We start from the raw sequence: 1504 nt of genomic DNA on the forward strand, positions 1-1504 counted from the left end.
GTGCTGCAGCTCTCAGTCTGAACTGGTTTTGTGCTGCAGCTCTCAGTCTGAACTGGTTTTGTGCTGCAGCTCTCAGTCTGAACTGGTTTTGTGCTGCAGGTTCCAGTGAAGGTGCTACATGCTCACAGCGCTGACGTCACCGCAGCCCGGTTCTGCTGCAGCGACCGCAGCATCCTGAGCTGCTCGTTGGACGGCAGTGCCATCCTCTGGGTAAACTGCTGCTCTCCATTCGTTCCTGCTGTGTGACTCTGCGCTGACCTCTGACCTCTACAGGATGTAGACAGTGGCCGGCCTCTGAGGCTGTTTGCTGGAGTTCACAGCAGAACAGTCACTGAGTGTGCTCTGATCCCAAACAACAACAGGTTGGGCTCCTACAGCTCGAGTCTGATCATTTACACTAATCCAGAATAACACGCAGACCTTAAGGTGTGTGTGTGTGTGTGTCAGGATGGTGACGGTGTCCTGGGACAGGAAGATGGTGGCCTGGGACCTGGAGACGGGACGTGTCCTGGTAACTGCTGTCCTCCTCCTGTCCTCCTACCGTCCTCTGCTGGGAGGACGGCCTGCTGACCGTTTCCGGTCTGTCTGTCCAGTGGGAGACGGAGTTGGACGGCCTGCTGACGTCCTGCAGCTGCTCATCTGATGGTCGGCTACTGGTCTGCGCCGCCGAGCCTCAGGACACCGTCTACGTCTGCGGCGCCTCCGGTGGCCAGACGTTGCATCGCATCAGCAGTAAGACGGCGTCCCAGCACACTGGACTCCACCTGTCCCCATGAGACGTTCATGCGCCGCTCTTGTCCCCCTGCAGACCACCACAGCTCCACCATCACACGGGTCCGATTCGACCCTCCTGACCAGCGGGTGGCGTCAGTGTCTGCAGACCGGACCATCAAGCTGTGGGACCTGCAGGCCAAGAGGACGACCATGTCCATCTGCAGGTTGGTGCAGCGAAGTTCTCTGTGCTCTAGGAGGCACTGTTGTCCCTTCTCTCCATCAGAACCTCTCAGGTCCGGTTCAGTAGAAAGTTATGTCCTTCACTCAACCTGAACAAGCATGTGGTGACAGTGGAGAGGAACAACAAGGACAACCTTACAGAACCAGAATGGTTTCCATGGCGATAGAAAGTACCCCAGATCTCTCATCATCTGTGTTTGCTCTCTCCCTCAGTAACCATAGCAACGTGATTTCCAGCTGCTGCTTCAACGGCAACGGGCACTTCCTGTGCACGGCATCATGGGATAAGACGCTGAAGCTGTGGGACCTTCAGGGGGGGCAGTTCCGGTCTAATGGCGGCGCGGCGCTGCAGCGCAGCCATGAAGGCAGTGTGAGCTGCTGCGTCCTGTCTGCTGACGGTGAGGCGTTCAGGGACGGTGAGGCGTTGGGGGACGGTGAGGCTTTAATGGACGATGAGGCGTTAAAGGACGGTGAGGCGTTAAAGGACGGTGAGGCGTTAATGGAAGGTGAGGCGTTAAAGGACGGTGAGGCGTTAAAGGACGGTGAGGCT

The 1504-nt window shown here is 57.5% G+C and overlaps 1 protein-coding gene across 1 annotated transcript in view; it reads left to right on the forward strand.

The window, feature by feature from the left end:
• Positions 1-1504, forward strand: part of LOC103132346 (WD repeat-containing protein 88) — a 13609-nt gene that overhangs the window by 6366 nt on the left and 5739 nt on the right. The window contains exons 3-8 of the mRNA XM_007544134.2: positions 100-210; positions 274-362; positions 448-511; positions 594-732; positions 809-938; positions 1168-1352. Coding sequence (XP_007544196.1) covers positions 100-210; positions 274-362; positions 448-511; positions 594-732; positions 809-938; positions 1168-1352 — 718 coding nt within the window. The remainder of the gene's footprint in view (positions 1-99; positions 211-273; positions 363-447; positions 512-593; positions 733-808; positions 939-1167; positions 1353-1504) is intronic.

Source organism: Poecilia formosa, unplaced genomic scaffold (assembly GCF_000485575.1).
Source record: "Poecilia formosa unplaced genomic scaffold, Poecilia_formosa-5.1.2 Scaffold1005, whole genome shotgun sequence".
NCBI lineage: Eukaryota > Metazoa > Chordata > Actinopteri > Cyprinodontiformes > Poeciliidae > Poecilia > Poecilia formosa.